The sequence below is a fragment of the Neofelis nebulosa genome, chromosome 16 (genome assembly GCF_028018385.1).
Source record: "Neofelis nebulosa isolate mNeoNeb1 chromosome 16, mNeoNeb1.pri, whole genome shotgun sequence".
NCBI classification, from domain to species: domain Eukaryota; kingdom Metazoa; phylum Chordata; class Mammalia; order Carnivora; family Felidae; genus Neofelis; species Neofelis nebulosa.
Genome location: NC_080797.1, coordinates 20960125 through 20979608, shown reverse-complemented (window position 1 = coordinate 20979608; position 19484 = coordinate 20960125). Strand labels below are relative to the sequence as shown.

The following is a 19484-nucleotide window of genomic DNA, read 5'->3' as shown; positions in this document are numbered from 1 at the left end:
GCACAGTCCAAAGCTGGGGCGGCCAGCCGGATGCGGGGATGCCGAATGTGGTCCCTGGAAGGGGCTGGACACCCCTGTCCCCGCTCAGGTGCGCTGCCTCTGTAGGGGCCTATTCGCGCTTTCGGCCTGTTTATCATAAAAGTGAAACTCCTCCTCGGGTTTCTTTTGGTTAGCGAAAACGGTATGAAGGGAGGTCTTTCTTAAAAGTGAAGGGGCCTTACACGAACTTTCAAAAAGCAGAGGATGCCCGTCATGGGAAGGATCCTCCTGAGCCATCCAGAACCCTCTCTCCTTATATGGGAGAGAGAAGGAGGTGAAGCTTTTGAGAAGTGGGGAGTGAGATCCAGAGGCCAAGTGGAGAGGTCAAGGGAGCAGGAACACTTTGTTCTTCGTAACAAGAGAGAAGGCGGGAGGTCTAAGTTTCTATTCAGGCAGGTTGGTAGATACAGCAGATTTAACATGAGGACATTCGTGTCTGATTACTTTGATTTTCTCAATACGTACAAGAAAGGCTCATCCGCTGTGGAACGGTTGGGGAAGGGAAAAGCCTGTGTATGGGACTTGAAAAGAAGTCTAAGGGGAGCCTGGGTGGCTCAGTCAGTTGAGCGTCTAACTTCAGCTCAGGTCATGATCTCACGGTCTATGGGTTCGAGCCCTGCATCGGGCTCTGGGCTGACAGCTTGGAGCCTGGAGCCTGCTTCGGATTTTCTGTCTCTCTCTCTCTCTCTGCCCCTCCCCTGCTCTCTCTCTCTCTCTCTCTCTCTCAGAAATAAATAAACATTAAAAATTTTTTTTAAAAAAAGAAAAGTTTGAGCTTGCTACAAAGCCACTGAATTTTTACGTTTATTTGTTTTGAGAGAGAGAAAGAGAGAGAGAGAGAGAGGGAGTGCATCTGTGAGCAGGGCAGGGGAAGAGAGAGAGGGGGAGAGAGAGACTCCCAAACAGGCTGTGTGCTGTCACCTCGGAGTCTGACCTGGGGCTCAATCTCACGAACTGTGAGATCTTGACCTGCACCGAAATCAAGAGTCAGGTGCTCAACCAACTGAGTCACCCAGTGCCCCTAGAGTCACTGTTAGTCACATACCTTTTGTCTTCTCTCCAGCATCCAGCACAGGGCTAGTTAACATAGCAGCCACTCAGGGCGCCTGAGTGGCTCAGTCGGTTGAGTGTCCAACTCTTGATTTTGGCTCAGGTCGTGATCCCAGGGTCGTGAGACTGAGCCCCTTGACAGGCTCTTCGCTGAGCGCGGAGACTGCTTGGGATCCTCTCGCTCTCTCCCTCTGCCCCTCTCCCCTACTCATGCTCTCTCTATAAATAAATAAGTGAACAAACAAGCAAACAAACAACACAGTAATTACTCAATTACATGCCAATCAAGGACATAACATTTGGAGCATGAACTCTGCATCGCCTATCACCATGTTTTAGTCAAGGTACTGAGAACGTGTGCACCCCGGACGTCCAGGCTCCTTTCGTCAGGTGTGATAGCCTGCCTGGCTATTTGTTGAAGGCGGAGTCTCCAGAATCTGCAAACAGTTGAGTCAAATGACCAACCCTTCCACCGCAAACGTCAGCTGTAGCAGACACAGCTATAAAGATAAGCCGGCGGGACGACTGCATTAGGCTCTCTCCATCCGACTGGCATCTCAGCCCAGAACAAACACCAAACGTCTGAATCCCACCAGGGTTCAGGTGTGGAATCCAGCCTTCCTTCCAAGCCCCCGACATTCCTTTTATCAACACGGTGTGTCCTTCGCCGGATCAAATCCTCCTAGCTTTTCTCCCCTCTCTGTTAATCTGCTGAGGGTGCCTCTCCTTTTTTCCTTCTCCTTTTCCATCTCTTCTCGCTCAGCCAGAATTAAGCTCACTTTCATGTTCCCACGTAAGCTTCCATCTTCTACCTGTTCTTTCTCCTCCGGGGGTGCCTGGCCCGCATCCCACCCCAACTCTTGGGACAGGATGCCCTCTCTCTGACACCATCATAGCGGGACAGTATCCTGCAGGTTCACCCTTCAGGCTGAACACTGACATGCCCGACACACGGCCACCCAGCACCGTTCATCAAAGGAGAGGTCCTGAAACAAGTCGGTGAGGTGGGTGTGGGATGAGTGAGAACCGTCTTAGGCAATTGATGGTAGAAGGTCCTTTTGCCTTTTCCAATGCATTCAGTGAGCAGATACTTTGTGATTCTGTGACACTGTGCATGGCACTATTCATCCATCTTGCAAATATTTATTCAATTGTTTAGCCCGGAGCCAAGGTCTCTGGGCCCCTTTCCTGGATGCTAGACCACATGTGGCATCAGGGAAGGAGACCAGTTAAGAACCCTACAATTTAAACATGATGCTGCCTTGCTTTCCATATTTCTATTAAAAAGTAAGGATCGGGGTGCCTGGGTGGCTCAGTCGGTTGAGCGTCCGACTTCAGCTCAGGTCATGATCTCACCGCTTGTGAGTTCGAGCCCTGCTTCGGGCTCTGTGCTGACAGCTCGGAGCCTGGAGCCTGCTTCGGATTCTGTGTCTCCCTCTCTCCCTTCCCCTCCTCTACTCACACTCTGTCTCTCTCTCTCTCAAGAATAAATAAAACATTAAAAAAAATCAAAAACAAAAAAGTAAGGATTGGGGTGCCTGGGTGGCTCAGTCGGTTAAGCATCTGACTCCTGATTTCAGTTCAGGTCATGATCTCATGGTTCAGGGGATCGAGCGCCGCGTCAGGCTCCTCGCTGACAACACTGAGACTGCCTAGGATTCTCTCTCCCTCTCTCTCTGCTCCTCCCCCACGTGCGTTCCTTCTCTCTTTCAAAATAAATAAGTAAACATTAAATAGATAAATAAGTAAAAAGTAAGGAGGATCCTGCCCCCTCAACCATCTGAGTGAGACAGGAACACCGACGGGTCCAGAGAAAGCAAACGTATCAGAACGTGGTCCCAGCTTTGAAAGCGGGCTCTCCGGCACCAACACTTGGCTACCAGGCCTGACCAGCCGCCTGCCGCCTGCCCCCACATCACCGGAGAAGCACTCCAGCTCGAGTCCCAAACTGCCAGACAATGGCAGAGACCCACCTCCGGGCAACAGACAGGAAGCAGTGTGGGCGCCCTCTGAATGTTGCTCAGAGTGGTTTGACCCATCTGTCTCTTGATGTTCTAAAATTTTCTTTGAAGCTAATAATGTGACAAAGTAGGGAGATCAAGGACTTTCGAGTCAGGCTGCCAGGGACATATAGACAGGCTGCGTAATCTCAGGCAGGTTACTTGGGTTCTGCCGAAGCTGGCTTTATCTATCAAATGGGTGGAAAGCCACCAATGCTGTAGGGTTATTGTTGGGATTAGAGATCACATATGCAAAGTGTCTGGATGGTGCTCAAAATCACAGCTCTCGTAACTAGCAGAATGCTGGGGTTTGAACTCAGAGACCCAGGGTGATCTAAATGTAATCTCTTGAATGGGAACACTGGATGTTTCCTGCCCCTAAAGATTTACGCTGAAAAGAAGAAAATGACACCAATACACCCCTGCCCTCCCACCCCCCACACACACTTCCCTAACCAAAACAAAATGATGGCACGAAAACTCGGAAGTGCCCTTTGCTCATGTACCTCCTTGAGCAAAACAAAAGAGACCAGTTTTTCATCTCCGCCCCTGTGTGCCCAGCATTTGCCTTGTTCAGCTGCTGAAGCTGAGCTCTTGGCCCCCATCCTGATTTTGAGAAGGCAAGATGGTAAAAGAAAAAAAAAAAAAAGGCAGAAGATGAAGGGGAGGGGGGACCTTGACATAGAGGGGAAAGGAAAAGGAACCAAAGAGGGTAAAGAGTCAAGGACACATTACCTCCAGCCCCGGGAGTGTTTCTAGTGCCCAGTTTCCAGAGCACGAATGTTCAGGAACAGCCTGTCAGGCGCTCAGCTCTGCAGGCAGAAGAGCAACAGTGGCATCTTCAGGACGGCCAGATGAACTTGGCCGGGGAAGCAGAGGGTAACCTGCTTTCACAACACGCTCCGCAGTGGAGACTTCTGCGGCCAGCTGGCCTTCCCTCTACTTGAGATGGCAGGTGGATGCCCAAAGAAACCCCCAGGTCCCCCACCATAACCGATGCCTCAACACGCCTCCCCCTTGCTGTTAGAGAGACATCAGCCACACTCTTACTGAGCTGGAAACTCAGAACGGTGTGTCAGTCAGGGTCTCTAGGGCAAGCGACCAAAAGTGGTTTTGATTTTTCAAAGCCATCAAGTTTATCAGTAAGATACTGGACAGCCCATACAACCTCCGGGAAAGCTGGAGAATCAGGCTCAGGGGACAGACAGGAATAAAGAGAAGCGAGAACATTCAGAACCCAATCAAAGCATATGTCTAGGTAATCAATTCAGATGAGGGGCCTCACTGGGGTCGCCCACTGCTGCCAACAGGACCAGTGCTACATGGGCAGCTGGGAGCCCCAGCTGGATTCAATGCCCCTGCTGCCCCTGGAGAGTGGATGTTGCCAAGGGGTACCTTCACTGCCCCCAGAATGAAATCTCCAGTGCCCCTGATGCCTCTTGACATCAGTGGCTCTCCATTTAAAGCCCCCAGCAGTTAGTTGTCTGACGAGCCAATCCCAGGCCCACAGGCTTTCACCACAGCTGTAAGGGGTCCCTGGAAAAGATCTTGCCCCACAGAGGTGACTTCCCCCAACACAGAAGACATTGCACCGATGCTGGGCAGCCAACGTCAAGAAAATGTCCCCTACAGAGCACAACGGACTGTGATGGCCAACTGCAGACCCACCATCACTGAGTGTTCTGAGTTTGTGGAAAGGCGCACAATAAAGCAGAAAAGGCACAAGCCAGGAATTCAAAACTCTAGACGAGATTCCATCCCTCATCAGCCGTGCAACGCAGGAGGGCACATAAGCTTCTCTGGGTTTCTGGTTATGCGTGGAATAGAAACGTTATCCCTACATATTTTGCAAGGCTGATGTGTGTATCAAAGTAGTTCGGTTCGTGTACAGGCTTTGAAAATTAGACTCTTACTGAGTAAGTCCATTTGTTTCTGGGGGTCCCAAGGTACCCATCTGTAAAATGAGAACATTTGCTACGTTGTAGGGCTATTGTGAGGTATAAAGATCAATGGTTTCATTTACAGATTGAAATCTTTGCTGTCTGGGATTTGTCTTAAAGTAACAGAGGCCGTGGGTGGGAGAGGAAGTGAATCGGGGTACAGAGGCGGCAGAAAACCTGGCGGGTGGGCACATGACACCATCCTCTCTGCGTCAGTGTGAAAATGAACTCTTCCATAATAAATGTTTTTAAAAGTGAAGGGTCTTGGAAGTACTCAGAAGAAACAGGCCCCCCCCCCTCCCCAGCTCATCACTGCCGATTCAGCGTTAGGCACCCCCAGCCCACACTGCCAGGCGCTGTTTCTCAGGCACCGCGCCCCTTCCTCTCTGCCCACCACCCTCGGCCCCACGCGAGTGCCAGTGCATCCTTCGTGGTTAAACACCGTCTTGAAACAAAAACCAAAGCCGCAAAGAACTGATCGACATCAAAAGAAAAACCGAAGCCAAACGAGCTGACGCGCGCCTTAGAGAAGAGCCGGTCCCGAACAACTGCGAAGTTACTTTCGAGGATGAACAGAAACGGATCCCAACTCCTCCACTCCGGGCGTCGCATTCGGCCAAGGGCCCCATAAGATAACGCCCCGGTGCCCGCAGACAGCGCAGGGAGCCAAATGGTCGAGTTGCGCCGGGACCCCGGGCGGCTGCGGCTTTCTGAGGGGCTCGGGCGTCCGGAGCAGACGGTACAAACGCGCTGTAGGTGCAGAGGTCGGACGCGTTAAGGGTGCACCTGCGCCGGGCGGGGCTGGGAGTCCCGGCGCGCCGACTGACGGTCGGCCCTAGAGACCTACCCCACCCGCCGCGTCGCCCTTTAAAAAAAGTCACCACGCGGGCGCCTGGGTGGCGCAGTCGGTTAAGCGTCCGACTTCAGCCAGGTCACGATCTCGCGGTCCGTGAGTTCGAGCCCCGCGTCAGGCTCTGGGCTGATGGCTCGGAGCCTGGAGCCTGTTTCCGATTCTGTGTCTCCCTCTCTCTCTGCCCCTCCCCCGTTCATGCTCTGTCTCTCTCTGTCCCAAAAATAAATTAAAAAACGTTGAAAAAAAAAAATTAAAAAAAAAAAAAGTCACCACTCATCCCGGCCCCGCCCCTTGGCCGCCGGAGCAGCCCCTAGGAAGAATGGCGGGCAGCGGGGCGGAAGCGCTTCCGCCCCCATCCAAGATGGCCGCCGGGCGGGCCTCCGGACGGAAGTGACCCGTCGGCCGACTGACCCGTCTACCATGGCGGCCGCGGCCACTTCTCCCGCGCTGAAGCGGCTGGACCTGCGCGACCCCGCGGCGCTCTTCGAGACGCATGGAGCGGAGGAGATCCGCGGGCTGGAGCGCCAGGTTCGGGCCGAGATCGAGCACAAGAAAGAGGAGCTGCGGCAAATGGTGGGAGAGCGGTACCGCGACCTGATCGAGGCGGCCGACACCATCGGCCAGATGCGCCGCTGCGCCGAGGGACTGGTGGACGCCGTGAAGGCCACCGACCAGTACTGCGCCCGTCTCCGCGAAGCCGGCTCGGCCGCCCCCCCGCCGCCGCGGGACCCGCAGGTCAGCCCCGCACCCTCGGTCCCGCCCCCCGCGGACCCGCCCCCAGCCCTCGGGCGGCCACAGGCCAGTCCCCGCCCCCCCCGCGCGAGCCTCACCTGCCGAGGGAAGAGCCTGCAGCCGCATTTCTGGACTCCCTTCTTGGTGGGGGGGGGGGGGGGGGGGGGGAACACGGCCGTCCTGCCTTCGCTGGTTGCTGATCCGTCATTCCGCTCAGGAACCTTCCCTGACTTCCGGGCCCAGATTCTCTCACCTCCCTCGTGGGTTCGCTGGGCTCTCCCTTCCAGCTTTAGATGAAACGCCAGGGTCTCTCGCTCGACAGTTCAGCTCATCCCTGTATAATGTTTCCTGACGTTATTCTTAGAACACATCTCTCTCTCCCTTACGTTGGTCCCTTCCCCTTATGTCGTTCCTCATCCCGGTCTTGAGCCCACCGCATTCCCAAGAGTAAGTTCCATGATCCCAAACACCTATTCTACCCTTTGCTGGAGTTGCACGACAGTACCAGCCATCAAGCTCTCATCTTTCAGTAGTGGCACATTTTCATTTCAGGGAGCTAAGGTTATTCTAATCAAGTTACCCTAAGTGTTTTCCCCCCAAAATGCTAATGATTAGGCCTGATGTGGAAGGATTCAGCCCTAAATTCATCCTCATATCGGAGCAGCATTTTGTGTTCCTAAAGAATGTTGACTTAAGGATGACCAAGTGAAGGGGTAGGGAGGGTCAGAAGAGTAAACATGGAATTTGTTCTTAACGACGTGGGGAGAAGGAACCTTAGAGCGACATGTTAGAACAAGTTGCAAAACTACAATTTAGCTCCAGTTTGGAACTTTTTAATACACCCTGTTTGAAAAATCCAAGTCAGTAGCCAGGGCTCACACAACGGAACCATAGATTAGAAATATTTTGCTAATTTTTGAAAGGAGAAACCTCATCCCTCTCCTCTGTTCATTTATATATGCCTCCTTTTAGTGGCCAGCCTTTCTTATAACGGAGTTATGCTTCAGGTTTATTAAAAGGTAACTTGTACCGTGCCTGACCTTAGAAATATATTTATTTTTTATAGTTATTATTTCTGATTTATTCTCAGACTCACAAATATTTGCGTGCCCTCTGTGTTGAAGGCACAAAGAAACAGAATCCTGCCCCCACCCCGCCATTCCTGCTCTGATGGAGCTTCCAATCTAGTCAAAGAATTAAGTCCATGGAAAGTTGATGAGAAAAATGTAAATACTTCAGAGTAGCAATAGAAAACATTTTAGGATAATGTGTGATTGATTCCAAAATAATTACTAACATTTACCATAATATTTCTGAAGGAAGTCACTTCAGGGTTGAGTCTTTCTCAGTAAGGAGGGGCCGTTGTGATGGATGAGATTTGGAATATGGATCTAGAGTATGAAAAGACAATTAAAAATCGGTTATCAATTTGATTAAAGCAGGGGTTCTCAACCTTGGTGCTGCTGACATTTGGGGCTGGATCATTCTTTGTTTTAGAGACTCTCCTGTGCATTGTGGGATATTTATAAGCATCCCTGGCCTTGACCCACTGGACACCAGTAGTACCCCTCTTCTCCTTTCTGAAAGTCGAAAATGTTTCCAGATATTTCCTGAGAGGATGAAATCACTCCCCTCCCCACCACAGTAGAACCAACGGATTGAAGGGTCCCTGGAAGAAGGTACTTGGAAGGACAGGAAATCTTTGACAACCAGGCCAAGTTACTAAACAGCGAGGAGCCTTTTAGAAGGCTCTCCCTTTGAAGGAGATTAATCTGAAGGCAAAGGTAAAGGATAGATCGGAGGCGGTAGAGAATGAACGCAGCATGAGCGAAATGTTTTTGGATTAATGAGTGGGAGACGATAAGGACCTGCATTAGAATGCTGGAACCTAGTAGTGGAGACCTCAGCAGAACCACCGGAAGGACATGAATCTCCTGGGAACGTGGGAGCAGAGTGGTGGTATGCTGAGATATGGTTGGAGGTCAGATGACTGAGATTTTGGGGAGGGCAGTGAATTTCGTCTTGGACGCACTGATTACGGAATGGCAGTGACACTTAGCAGGCAGGCAGAAGAGGCGTCCCTGGGACACAGGAGAGTGGTGAGGGCTGAAAAAGACGCAGTAGTGGTGGTCCGCTTAGAGGTGATGCTTCAGGGCAGAGAGTCCTGGAGTAGGATCGTGGACTGAGGTGGGCAGAGGCGTGAGGACTGTGCCACGCAGAGGGGCGGTAAAGAACAGCCGGCAGAGGGGCGCCTGGGTGGCTCAGTCAGTTGGGCGGCCGACTGCGGCTCAGGTCATGATCTCGTGGTCTGTGAGTTCGAGCCCCTCATCGAGCTCTGTGCTGACAGCTCAGAGCCTGGAGTCTGCTTCCGATTCTGTGCCTCCCTCTCTCTCTGCCCCTTCCCTGCTTGGTCTCTGTCTTTCCCTCTCTCAAAAATAATAAACATTAAAAAAAAAAAATTAAAAAAAAAAAAGAACAGCTGGCAGAGAAGTCTATTGAGCACTCAGAGAAGCAGGAGCAAATGGGGGAAGGCGGAACATCAGCAAAGGGAAGAAGAAAGCCCACTCGAATGGTGGTCCGCAGGGCTCTGTGCCGTGGAGACATCTGGAGGCTCGCTGATCACTAGACTGCGAGAGGAGGACCAGATCAAGTCCACCTCTCCAAGAGACCGCGCAAAGGTGCCCCCAACCGGGAGGAAAAGCCAGTGCGGCTGGACAGGACTCCTGTCTCCGCTGATTCTCTGCCCCAAACTCTGATGCCTCGCCGAGCGGCATCAGCCTTAACAAAAGCTTGTGCCCTACGATACCCCCGCGCTTCCCCCCAAGCCTGCCAAACGCTGACCCTGCATCTGTTTGTTCTTCTGACGTGGTTTCCGTGCCTTTCCCTGCAGCCCCAGCAGCCATCCCAGGAGAAGTTCTACAGCATGGCTGCCCAGATCAAGCTACTCTTGGAAATTCCTGAGAAGATCTGGAGCTCCATGGAGGCCTCTCAGTACCTCCATGCCACACAGCTGTACCTGCTCTGCTGCCACCTCCACAGCCTGCTCCAGCTGGATTCTTCTGGCTCCCGATACAGCCCCGTCCTCTTGCGATTCCCGATACTCATCCGGCAGGTCGCAGCGGCCAGCCACTTCCGGTAAGTGGACCCGGCGTGGCGACCGGCTCCGGGCACGGCCACGCGCCACCGCTACCGGGTCGTGGAATAGGTCTTCTCTCCTGATGTACCAAGGTTCTTCTTCCCAAGATGGAAAAAATTCCCCGTTGACCTCTGTCATCATCTTTCTAGGTCAACTATTCTGCACGAAAGCAAGCTGCTGCTCAAATGCCAAGCCGTGTCTGACCAGGCTGTAGCCGAGGCCCTGTGCTCGATAATGCTCTTAGAAGAGAGTTCTCCTCGCCAGGCCCTAGCAGACTTCCTGTTGGCCAGAAAGGCAGCTATTCAGAAACTGCTCAACCAGCCGCACCACAGTAGGTTTGGCTTCTTTCCAAAACGTGGTCCTTAAACAACGGAGTGGAGACGCATGAGCTCAGGGAGACCGAAGCATCTGGGGTGTTCCCTGTTTCCCATTTGACCACAGGAACTTGTTTACAGGAGGGTGGTTTCTTCTCGTAGGTACTGGCATCAAGACTCAGGTCTGCTCGTTAGTGGAGCTGCTGGCCACCACTTTGAACCAGGCTCATGCTCTTTTCTACACTTTACCAGAAGGCCAGCTGCCAGATCCGTCCCTGCCATGCGGCTTGCTCTTCTCAACTCTAGAGACCATCACGGGCCAGCATCCGACCGGTGAGCTCTTGGCCAGCCTTTCTCATTTTCTGGTCATTCACCTGTTGTCTCCTGAGCGTCTGCCATCTGCCTGCTGCCGTGCCGAGCTCTGGGGATACGGCAGCGCGTGGGACCAATGCGGACCCCACCTTCGTGGAGGTCACAGTCTAGCGGTAGAGGCAGATACCGAACTCACAAATACACACACATCTGTTGGATATCCACATTGGCCACTGTCATAAAGGCCAAGCGCAAGTTGACCTGGGAGGGACTTCACCAACGATGCTCCCCTTGGAGAATGGTATTTAAACTAAAATCTGAAAGTTCAGTAAGAGTTAGTCAAATGAGGGAGGCAAGGAAGAGAGTTCCAGGCAAAGGGGATGGGATGTGCAAAGGTCCTGAGGCAAGGAAGATGTTAGGATATTTGAGGGACTAAAAGCAAGCAGGTGAGGCTAAGGGTTTGGGGTAGGGTCAAGAGCAGCATGGGAAGAGATGTGGCCAGTCTGTCAGATGTGACCAGATAATGCAGAGCTGCGTGGACCAGGCTAGGGAGTTTGGACCTTATCCAGAAAACAGTGCAGAGCCTTCTAAGACCTTCCAGGCTTGTACATCCTTCTGTTATATGTCCCCATACGTCCTGTGCTTTTATTTGATCGCATTTATCCTAATTGGAGTTAAACTCATTTGGCTTTTATGTGACAGTGGCTCTTCATGGGGTCTGGAGTGGATGTGGAGAGCTCACTTGGGAGGCTGTCATCATGACCTAAGTGGCAGACGATGGGGGCTAGTTGGACAACTTGGACGTCTGTTTAGCAGGGGATTTGGTAGATTGGCTGTGGAGGGTGTGGGAAGGAGGTGTCCGAGTCTATTAGAAAAGGAGCTGGTCTGAAAGGGCTGATGATGAGCTCACTCTTGAAAATACCGCTTTGGAGACCATTGAGCCCTTGGAATGGGAGTGTGCACTGGGCAGACGGCTACAGGTCCAGAACAGAGCAGGAAAAGGCCTGGCCGGAGACACACATCTGTGCCTGTGGCTGAGGCCTTGGGGATAGGTGACATCATCACAGGAAGAGGATGACAGAGGACCGTGCCTCAGGGGACTCCAGAACTCAGAGGTCAGGCAGAGGAGACACGGCCAAAGGTAGAAGGGAAGCAAGTAGAAAGTGGGGACAGCCATCTGGTCATTTTCAGAGAAACGTGTATTACGTAGTCTCTTCCAGCTAGGGCGCCACTTCCTTATGCCTTGGCTTCCCTCTAGGTGCTTCCATTTCATCCTTTTCCCTCCCATGAAAGGTGCCTATGGGCTCATTTGTCAAGGCTTTGGAGAACAAGTACAAGGGACCTCAGAAGGACCCCTGTGTTTCCAGCTCCGGAGGGTGTTTGCGTCCCAGAGTTGCCCCGCGGATGCTGGTGTCCTTCTTGAAAGGTCACCTCTAAGGAGCTACAAGCCACTCATCAGGATGAGTGGTCTTCAGTTCTTAGCTCTTCCAGGTTGGTCGGAGGATGGTGAGGAAAGGGAAATGATCGCCTTTTATTTTGTGACAACGTAAGTTCTGCCTCTAGGACACGGAGGGCACTCCAGTACTGCTCCTTCCCCCTGCCCCACCCCGCACCTTTCCTCCCTGCCTTTCACCTTCTCAACCAATATGGTGCCCATATTGGCGGGAAGCTGCCAGCTCCCTGAGGAACGTCTATTCTGTACTTCCCTTTCCCCCCTGTTTCAGGGGTGCGGCCTGACCTGGCCAGAGGAAGGCGAGATGCTTTTTGGAAGTTCCTTCTGGGTCCAGGTTGTAATATGCCTTCCAAAGGATGGCCCCGATTGCCTGTCACTTGGCCTTCTCTTAGGGAAGGGCGCCGGTGTTCTGCAAGAGGAGGTGAAACTGTGCAGCTGGTCCAGACACCTGCCGGCATCCGTCGTCCAGTTCCAGCCGGCTCTCCGAACCTTGGCACAGCCCATCAGCCAGGAGTACCTGAAAGACACGCTGCGGAAATGGATCCACATGTAAGTAGCCAGGACTTTCCCGAGGCTGGCAGGACCCACTCACGTAGCCACAAGAGGGGCCGGTGAGGCCACTGAGGAATGAGGGGAAAGCCGGATCTTCTAGGTGATGCTCTGCATGCCGCCCGCTGGGTCATGCCAGTCACTCACTCTGCCACCTGTCACTGCCCTCGGGGGGGGGTTCAGGGGGGTGGTCAGCCCCCGCTGTAGGAGAACCAAGAAGGAATTCACCTTCCAAAATATTACCTACAGGATTGCAAGAGTTCTGCCACTCCTAAGCTTTTATTTAGTGCAGCGGTTTTTGAAGCCATTCTAGTGGCCCGTAGACGTCCTTCCAGGTAGATACCTCGGGGAGGCAAGGGTGGGCCCCATCCCCCAGTCTAGCCAGAAACGCTGTCTTTAGTGCATATTGATAAATGCTCTGAGATACATATACGTTTATATATTGGGACCCAAGTAAGAGGTTTTCCATTGGAGTCCTGCTCTTTTTCTTAAGAAAGGTGTGAAAACCACGAATCTAATAGAGCCCAAGAAAAACGACTTTGTTGCAGGTGTAATGAAGACATTAAAAACGGGATCACCAACCTGCTTTTTTACGTGAAGAGCATAAGAGGGCTCGCAGGGATCCGGGATGCCATGTGGGAATTACTTACCAGCGAGTCCACCAACCACAGCTGGGACGTGATATGTCAGCGGCTTCTGGAGAAGCCACTCCTGTTCTGGGAGGATTTGATGCGGCAGCTGTTCCTTGACCGGTTACAGGTGAGATCACTCGGTCCGGTTGTCTTCCGGCCCGTCCTCGTGTGATCTTTTGACTGTCCCTTCTGTCACTCCCTGAGTCTGTCCTCTGCCTGCCGACTGACTCAGGGGTGGCTCTTCTGGGTAACGAACCATAGAAATGAGCAGAGATCTAGACTGTGGTACAGAAAGAGACGCGGCCTCTGTCGGGGGGTCGGGAATGTGTCCGGGGCCGTCAGCAACGACCCCGTTCTCGGCCGACACCACGTGAGCTCTCTGAGCGTGCCGGAGGACGTGCGGAGCGCGAGGACGGCGTGCCAGCTGGTGCCGTGGCTTTGAGATGTCCTGACGAGTCACGACTGGAACGCTCGCTCCTCTCGCTCTCTTTCAGACCCTGACAAGAGAAGGCTTCGACTCCATCTCTACCGGCTGCAAGGAGCTCCTCATTTCCGCCCTGCAGGAGCTCGAGAGCAGCACCAGCAGCTCCACTCCGAGTAAGCACATCCACTTGGAGCATAACATGTCTCTCTTCCTCTGGTCCGAGAGTCCCCAGGACCTGCCTCCCGATGCCGCCTGGGTCAGCGTGGCGCACCGGGGGCCGCGTGCCGGCAGCGGGCTCTCCATGAAGGCGCAGGCGGTCAGCCCCTGCGTCCAGGACTTCTGCTCTGCCCTGGACGCTAAGCTGCAGGTTCAGCTGGACGACCTCCTGGCCTACCTTCCCTCTGCGGACTCGTCACCGCCCAAGGACGTCTCCCCCGTGCAAGCCAAGAGCTGTGCCTTCGACAGGTACGCGGATGCGGGCACCGTGCTGGAGCTGCTGCAGGCGCAGTCCGTGGCGTGCATCGAGCGCATCACGGCCTGCATCCGGGCAGAGCTGCACGGCACGGAGCAGGTGGTGCAGGGGCAGCGGGATGCCCTCGACAGTGTCCAGCTGCACGCGGTCCTTTTCATGGCCAGACTCTGCCAGTCGCTGGGAGAGCTGTGTCCCCATCTGAAGCAGTGCGTCTTAGGAAAGTCCAGGAACTCTGAGAAACCGGCAAGGGACCCTAAGGCTCTGAAAAAGCAGGGAAAGGGGACCACCCGGGAAGTACTTCCTTCGCAGGCCAAGTGGCAGGAAGTCAAGGAGCTGCTCCTGCGGCAGAGCGTGATGGGTTACCGCGTGTGGAGCTCGGCGGTTGTGAAGGTGAGTGACCGACCCGTCGGCGGGTTCTTCCCGTGCTCAGCGGCGACCCCCCGTTTGCCTCCCTTCTGTCACGTTCCAGGCTGGCCAGCCTCAGCGAGGGCTTTCCGCGGTAAGGGAATAATGATTCTTATTTCACGCAGTTACTTTTACTTCTCTGCGATAGTGAGATGGCCCTCGCGTACACATTTCTCCGTTCACATTTTTAGCCTAGGTTTTAGAGACAGAAACACCGGCTTTTTCTCCTGCCCCCTGATAAGAATAAAAGAAAGACTTCTTGGGGCAAGGGTCTGCATTTCCTGCTCTTCAACCTGAGTATCATGTTCTCTGGGGTCTCCACTGGCATCTTAAGGGGTGGCCGCTGACATCTGTCGGGTAGTTACAACAAAACTCCCATTACTGCCGCACGGAATCAGCCCAAGAGTGACGTTTCCACTCAGCAGGGCACACATGATCTAAGCAGCAGAAGCTGGTCTCAAGATTACCCTGGTGGCTTGAAACGCTCTGTGGAGGAGCTAAGGGGCCTATTGGACGTTTGCCTTTTATTACCAGGTTTTGGCTCACGGATTCACCCAGTCGTTACTTCTAGACGATGCCGGCTCCATCCTGGCCACAGCCACCAGCTGGGATGAACTAGAAATCCAGGAGGAAGCGGAGTCTGGCAGCTGCATCATGTCCACAATCCGACTCCCTACACAGGTTAGCAGGTGCCCTCATTGGAGCACCTGTGGCCTGGACAGGGCCAAACAGCCCACTCTGCGGAGAGGGAAAAGACGAGAAAATCAGTCAGCACACAGCTTCTGAGGAAGAGCCGGAAGTGGTATTTATAACTTCCATCATGGGGGTAGAGTGGACCGAGGGCCGAGGAGTCAGTCAGTTAACATCCTTTCCTTGTGTGTCCCAGGCTCTGCCCATTAGACGGCTGTTTACCCTAAAGTGAAAACAGCGTAAAGCACAGTGCCACCTGCCGGGCCCAGCCCCCGGCCACCGTGGGGATGGCAGCGATTGTCGCTTGTATCTGTTGCTGGGCCTGCTGTGAGGGGCTGACTGGAGGCTCAAGGTCCCGGCACATGAGCCTAGTAGGGATAAATGGAGCCACTTTTACTAACTGGCGCAACTTGGTGACTCGACGTTCCTTTGTTCTTTTAGCCATCCTGGTATGTCCAGTCCTTCCTGTTTAGCCTCTGCCAGGAAATTAACCGGGTTGGAGGCCACGCTTTGCCAAAAGTGACCCTGCAGGAGATGCTGAAAAGCTGTATGGTCCAGGTGGTGGCTGCCTATGAGAAACTTTCAGAAGAAAAACAGGTGAAGGTTGGTGTTTGAATTTTTTCCCCGCTAAAAACAAATAAAAACCTGAGCTTTTTCTGGGGCTTGGGCAGTTCCCATCAAGGATTCCAAGCGTTTACACTCCGCGCAGGCTGTCTAATCAGTGGCGGCTTCCCGCGCCGAGTTCATCACACCCCTTCTCAAGGATCAAGCAGCTGTTCACTAAAAGGCAGTTCAGTGGGAAAGAAAAAAGGCCTGGTTTCCGACCCCAGCACTGCCAAGTACATGCTGCGGCTTTGGGCAAATTGTGACGCTTTCTCCGTTTCTCCGGAGTCAGGTGCGGTCACTCAGAGAGCTGCTTGGGAGGGGTGGAGGGGGATCGTGCCCAGCTCAGCACGTGGCACACACAGTCACCGGCTTCCGGGAGCTCCTGTGTCCCAGCCCTCCACCCACCCTCCCCTTCTCCGGAGCGCTCTGCCCTTGGTTGATGTCCCGGTTTCATTAGTGACATTTTAAAGACAGGAGCACCCGGGCGCCTGGGTGGCTCAGTCAGTTAAGCATCTGACTTCAGCTCAGGTCATGATCTCACTGGGTTCGTGAGTTCGCACCCCACATCGGGCTCTGTGCTGACAACTTGGAGCCCGAAGCCTGCTTCAGTTTCTGCGTCTCCCTCGCTCTCTGAGCCTCCCCTGCTCGCACCCTGTCTCTCTCTCTCTCTCTCTCTCTCAAAAATAAATAAAGATTAAAAAAATTTTTTTGAAAGACAGGACCACCTCCTGATTTGGGGAAGAATTCAGGGAAGTCGCCTCTCCTGAGCAGCCTCAGAATGCCTCTCCTTCACACAAGGAGCTTTTTCCCCTTTTAAAGGGCAGTCTACAGCCCCCAAGGCCTTTAAGGTTTTTAGTTTGGTTTAAGACAACCTTTCGAACATAACCTGTTCTTTTTGTTGGTGTTGTGAGACTGAACTGCCCTCATGAATATAAAAGCGGCCGCTTCTGGAATAAGCTGTAACTCAAAGCATGTAACCAAAGCATGAAGCTGTTTATTTGGCTCATATCACAAGTCTCCCTTAACAGGTGGGGGTGGGATATTCACTTACAGAAAGAAGGTGCGTTCCCCATGACCCAGAATCGGGCCCTGCAGCTGCTTTATGATCTGCGCTATCTCAGCATCATTCTGACAGCCAGGGGTGAGGAGGTGAAGAGTGGCCGCAGCAAGCAGGACTCCAGGTAGGCTCCCGCCACCGGCTCTCCCAAGTGCACACAGCCCGTTCCAGAAAGCCCCCAAGAGGCAGCCTCTCGTCGTGCATTGGTTGTATTTGTTTTAAACAGGAAGTGCTCATATTACCAGCTAGATAAAGAATGGCCACCTGCTGGGTAAATGCCATGGTCAAGTGTGGTAGATGGAATCTCATTCCTCTCTCCTGTGAGTCAGCCAACCAGCTCTTGGGCAGAATTTGAGCCTGTGGCGCTGACCCTAACAATGTGAGGAAGGAATGGACTTCATACATCTTACTTAGCAGGTGGAAGCTCTTGGGATCACTTAAGTACCACGGGCAGTGACAGGTGGTCCCGAGCCAGCAGTTACGACTACGTCCAAATACGGGGTCTCTTTAGCATCGAATCGCCCCTAAGGGGGGTTTCTGAGCTAGAAAACGGGGTAAAGGAAATCAGAATCCTTTTTTCAGAATTGAGAAAGTGGCCGACTCCCTGGAAACACTCATTGACCCGTTTGACCTGGATGTCTTCACACCACACCTCAACAGCAACCTCACTCGGCTGGCGCAGCGAACCTCTGTAAGTCACGTGAGAAACGTGCTCGGTGTGAAAGCGCGCGGGCTCAGGTTACCACGCAAACCTGCCTCTGCACTTCATACCCTGGAGGTGGTGCTGGGAGGGGGGCGGGACCCAAACCGCACAGTTTAGTTATAAGGGCCGAAAGAGGATTAGATAAAACCTCACTGCTGAGGCAACCACGGTCTGACCCCTGGAGGCGCAGATAAGGATTATTAAGGTTTTATCAAGGTCAAGGCCTCCGGAAGAGAACGAAATAAAAGAGCCATGTGACTCTAAGGTTCTGACCCGTGGGCAGTGAAAAAGGTAATCTTGAAGCATTAACACACTCAAAAGAACGTTCCCCAAAAGGCTGGACGGAAACAAAGTAGAGCTTGGTTACTAGCCAGGGGTTTTTCTCTTTTCAACTGGACAGTAAAAGACTTGGGTGTTACTGCGCTCCATTTCTCGTCTGTCAGGTTCTGTTTGGATTGGTCACTGGTACAGAGAACCAGTTCACGCCCAGGAGCAACACGTTCAACTCCCAAGAACCCCATAACATACTGCCTCTGGCATCGAGTCAGATCAGGTAATGGTTCTACAGATGTTTTAGCCGGGCCCCGAAGCTTCCTGTTCATGCCCCTGAAATTCCTTCACCTTGTCTTGGAGGTTCGGACTTCTTCCGCTGAGCATGACAAGTACCCGAAAGGCCAAATCAACCAGCAGAAGCATCGAAACAAAAACCCAGGTTAGTGCACAGTGAGGAGTTCACCCCTGTTGATGCTGTCCCCACCTCCCACCAAACCACCCAGTTAGCTCCCCCTTAAATAACCGATAAAGAACCGAACGACAAAATGCACTAATGCTGCTTTTAATGGCGGCGCAATAGAGAAGTACAAGGTTTCACTAGCTCGAGCTGATAGAAGTTTTAAAAGATGCCCATTTACACTGTCAAGTAGCCTCATAATAGGAACGTTCTCTCAGACTGCCAAGGCTGTAAAAAAGAGGCAGGACAGGATGGAGATTATTTCTTGTAGGGTGAGAGAGTTAACTGCTAACCCAGCGTGATGACTGTACTTGTTTGGGGGAAAAAACCATTCTGTTCTGGTGGTGGTTTCCTCTTCCATTTCTTTCAGTTGGGTGGGAAATTAAAGGGAATTTGCTCTGAGTTTGACATTTTCTTGTTAATGCACGTTTTGTTTCAGTTGACTGCCATCCATTAAGCCCGCAAGAGTCCTCCTGGGTATTTCTGAGTTGTGTTGTGTACACGCGTTTGAGCCCAAACAGCTTGTCTTTCAGCATTTAGTTGTGTTTGCTTTCTTGTGAGACAAAATATTAGCAACGTATCCTTTCCATCTTCCCCGCCATAAACCCATTAAGACCCAGATTCTCATCAAACATCTGGTTTTAAATGTGGGAGATGGTAGTGAAGAGAACGAGTTCCTGCACAGACCATCCCCTCCACGAGCATGGGCCTGTGCCAGAACTTCCCCCCGAACTCGGAATGTCTCTTCAAGTAACTGACCGTTAAGTCCTGTCCGTAGGAGAGGAACCGACCAGGGAAAGGAGGTACATATGTTTACCCTTTTCCCAGGAAGTTCTCACCTAGAAGCGTTAGTTGTGCCACATAATAGAATCGCATTTTTGTCCCCGACGGCCTTTGCCAATCTTGACAAAGAGCAAAGGCCCCTTCCTAGAGCTCTCCGTGCTTCTCAGATCTGCTCGTGTGTGCTGTGTGGACTCCGAGTGCAGTGGCGGGGGGTGAACAGGCAGGAGGGTCTGGGTAGACTCTAAGGCACTTTCCTCTACATGCGTGGCAGGTTGGCCCCCCGGCACTCTCCCGAGCAGGTGACCCGACGCACCCTGGCTCCTTGTTCAGACAGCTGGTCAGTGAGGAAGAAGACGCGTCTACGCCTTCGTTATTCAAGCTAGGTTGGCTCTCTAGTATGACTAAATAACATGGGAACATAGCCATCCCTCTCTAAATAAATACTACATCACTTCTTCTAACGGTGCCTCTGCTCATTTATTTCTAAGCCACACCAGTCTTTCCAGTTTCAGCGGTGGAATGTGGCCCCCGAATTACTGTTGGGGGTTTTGCTTTAAGCATAAAGTGAATCCTTGTCCGACAGTTTCACGATACTTGTGACTTC

The 19484-nt window shown here is 52.7% G+C and overlaps 2 protein-coding genes across 6 annotated transcripts in view; one reads left to right on the top strand and one right to left on the bottom strand.

Annotated features, from left to right (window-relative positions):
• Positions 1 to 6731, bottom strand: part of SLC39A11 (solute carrier family 39 member 11) — a 428283-nt gene extending 421552 nt beyond the window's left edge. For all 4 annotated transcript variants that reach the window (XM_058705004.1, XM_058705005.1, XM_058705012.1 and 1 more), the window contains exon 1: positions 6713 to 6731. The gene's annotated coding sequence lies outside the window, so the exon portion shown is untranslated. The remainder of the gene's footprint in view (positions 1 to 6712) is intronic.
• COG1 (component of oligomeric golgi complex 1) lies at positions 6267 to 19341 on the top strand. 2 transcript variants are annotated; one of them, XM_058705000.1, is made up of 14 exons: positions 6267 to 6617; positions 9505 to 9749; positions 9900 to 10081; positions 10227 to 10397; positions 12222 to 12378; positions 12927 to 13137; positions 13505 to 14296; positions 14846 to 14992; positions 15443 to 15598; positions 16661 to 16788; positions 17247 to 17355; positions 17811 to 17920; positions 18001 to 18079; positions 19152 to 19341. In XM_058705000.1, the coding sequence occupies exons 1-14, from the start codon at positions 6303 to 6305 to the stop codon at positions 19287 to 19289; spliced, it is 2940 nt and encodes a 979-aa protein (XP_058560983.1). In that variant the 5' UTR covers positions 6267 to 6302; the 3' UTR covers positions 19290 to 19341. The 2 variants fall into 2 exon arrangements, with proteins under 2 accessions (XP_058560983.1, XP_058560982.1); XM_058704999.1 differs by having other exon boundaries at positions 6268 to 6617; positions 15443 to 15604.
• The last annotated feature ends 143 nt before the right edge of the window (positions 19342 to 19484 follow it).

What these genes read in the sequence shown, in the direction of transcription:
- COG1 (XM_058704999.1), top strand. Translation starts at nt 6,303, where the DNA reads ATGGCGGCCGCGGCCACTTCTCCCGCGCTGAAGCGGCTGGACCTGCGC. An exon ending in CACGGGCCAGCATCCGACCG is followed by an intron (nt 10,398 to 12,221) that starts GTGAGCTCTTGG and finishes GCCTTCTCTTAG; the next exon opens with GGAAGGGCGCCGGTGTTCTG. An exon ending in CAGAAGAAAAACAGGTGAAG is followed by an intron (nt 15,605 to 16,660) that starts GTTGGTGTTTGA and finishes ATTCACTTACAG; the next exon opens with AAAGAAGGTGCGTTCCCCAT.